This window comes from Eimeria mitis, genomic scaffold (genome assembly GCF_000499745.2).
Source record: "Eimeria mitis Houghton genomic scaffold, Emh_scaff8406, whole genome shotgun sequence".
NCBI lineage: Eukaryota > Apicomplexa > Conoidasida > Eucoccidiorida > Eimeriidae > Eimeria > Eimeria mitis.
The window spans coordinates 1-796 of record NW_013576186.1 but is presented as its reverse complement, the minus strand read 5'-3'; the positions used below and the strand labels follow the sequence as shown (position 1 = coordinate 796).

The window sequence follows — 796 nt, the reverse complement described above, 5'->3', positions numbered from 1 at the left end:
TCTTTTACTCTTGCTGCTGCTCCTTTTGCTGCTGCTATTGCTGCTGTTGCTGTTGCTGTTGCTGTTGCTGTTGCTGCAGTTGCTGCTGCTGCTGCTGCTGCAGTTATTGCTGCAGTTATTTCCTCTCCCACTCCCGTTTTCTGCTGCTGCGCCCTGACTGCTGCTGCTGCTGCCCCCGCTGCTGCTGCTGCAGCAACTCCCCCCACCACTACTACTATTATTATTATTATTTTTATATTTATATTTATGTTTATATTCTATTTGTTGTTCTTTTTCTTTTTTTATTTTATGCTGAAAATGTAGAGACCCAGAACGGCGCAAATTAAAGGTAGGGCAGTCCTCCGGCACCTCCGGGCATTGCCCTATCTGCAGCAGGTGAGAGGGGAGCTTCACGTTACCCTATAAATAAAAATAAATAAATATAAATAAATATAAATAAATTAATGTTTATTAGTGTCTATTTAAATATGTTTAAATATATTTAAAATACAGTACATGTTTTATTCTTAGTTATTTTTTTTTTTTTTTTTTTTTTTTTTTTTTTTTTTTTTTTTTTTTTTTTTTTTTTTTTTTTTTTTTTTTTTGGGGGGTTTCTTTGTTTGGTTGCTGTTCTGCTGTGTCTCTGTTTGTATATCTATATATTAATTATATTATTTATTATATATTTTTTATTATATATTATATATTATGTATTATTCATTATATATTATATATTATATATTATATATTATATAAATATATAAACATAAACCCAGCTCCTTTCCGTCTCTCCCTGCGCCTCTCCCCCCTCCCCTCT

The 796-nt window shown here is 32.5% G+C and overlaps 1 protein-coding gene across 1 annotated transcript in view; it reads right to left on the bottom strand.

The window, feature by feature from the left end:
* The window catches only part of EMH_0094840 (uncharacterized protein), a gene marked incomplete at both ends in the record, with an annotated part of 1,405 nt that extends 1,047 nt beyond the window's left edge, over positions 1-358 (bottom strand). Inside the window, 2 exons of the mRNA XM_013502156.1 lie at positions 3-187; positions 349-358. Coding sequence (XP_013357610.1) covers positions 3-187; positions 349-358 — 195 coding nt within the window. The remainder of the gene's footprint in view (positions 1-2; positions 188-348) is intronic.
* Between the last annotated feature and the right edge of the window lie 438 nt (positions 359-796).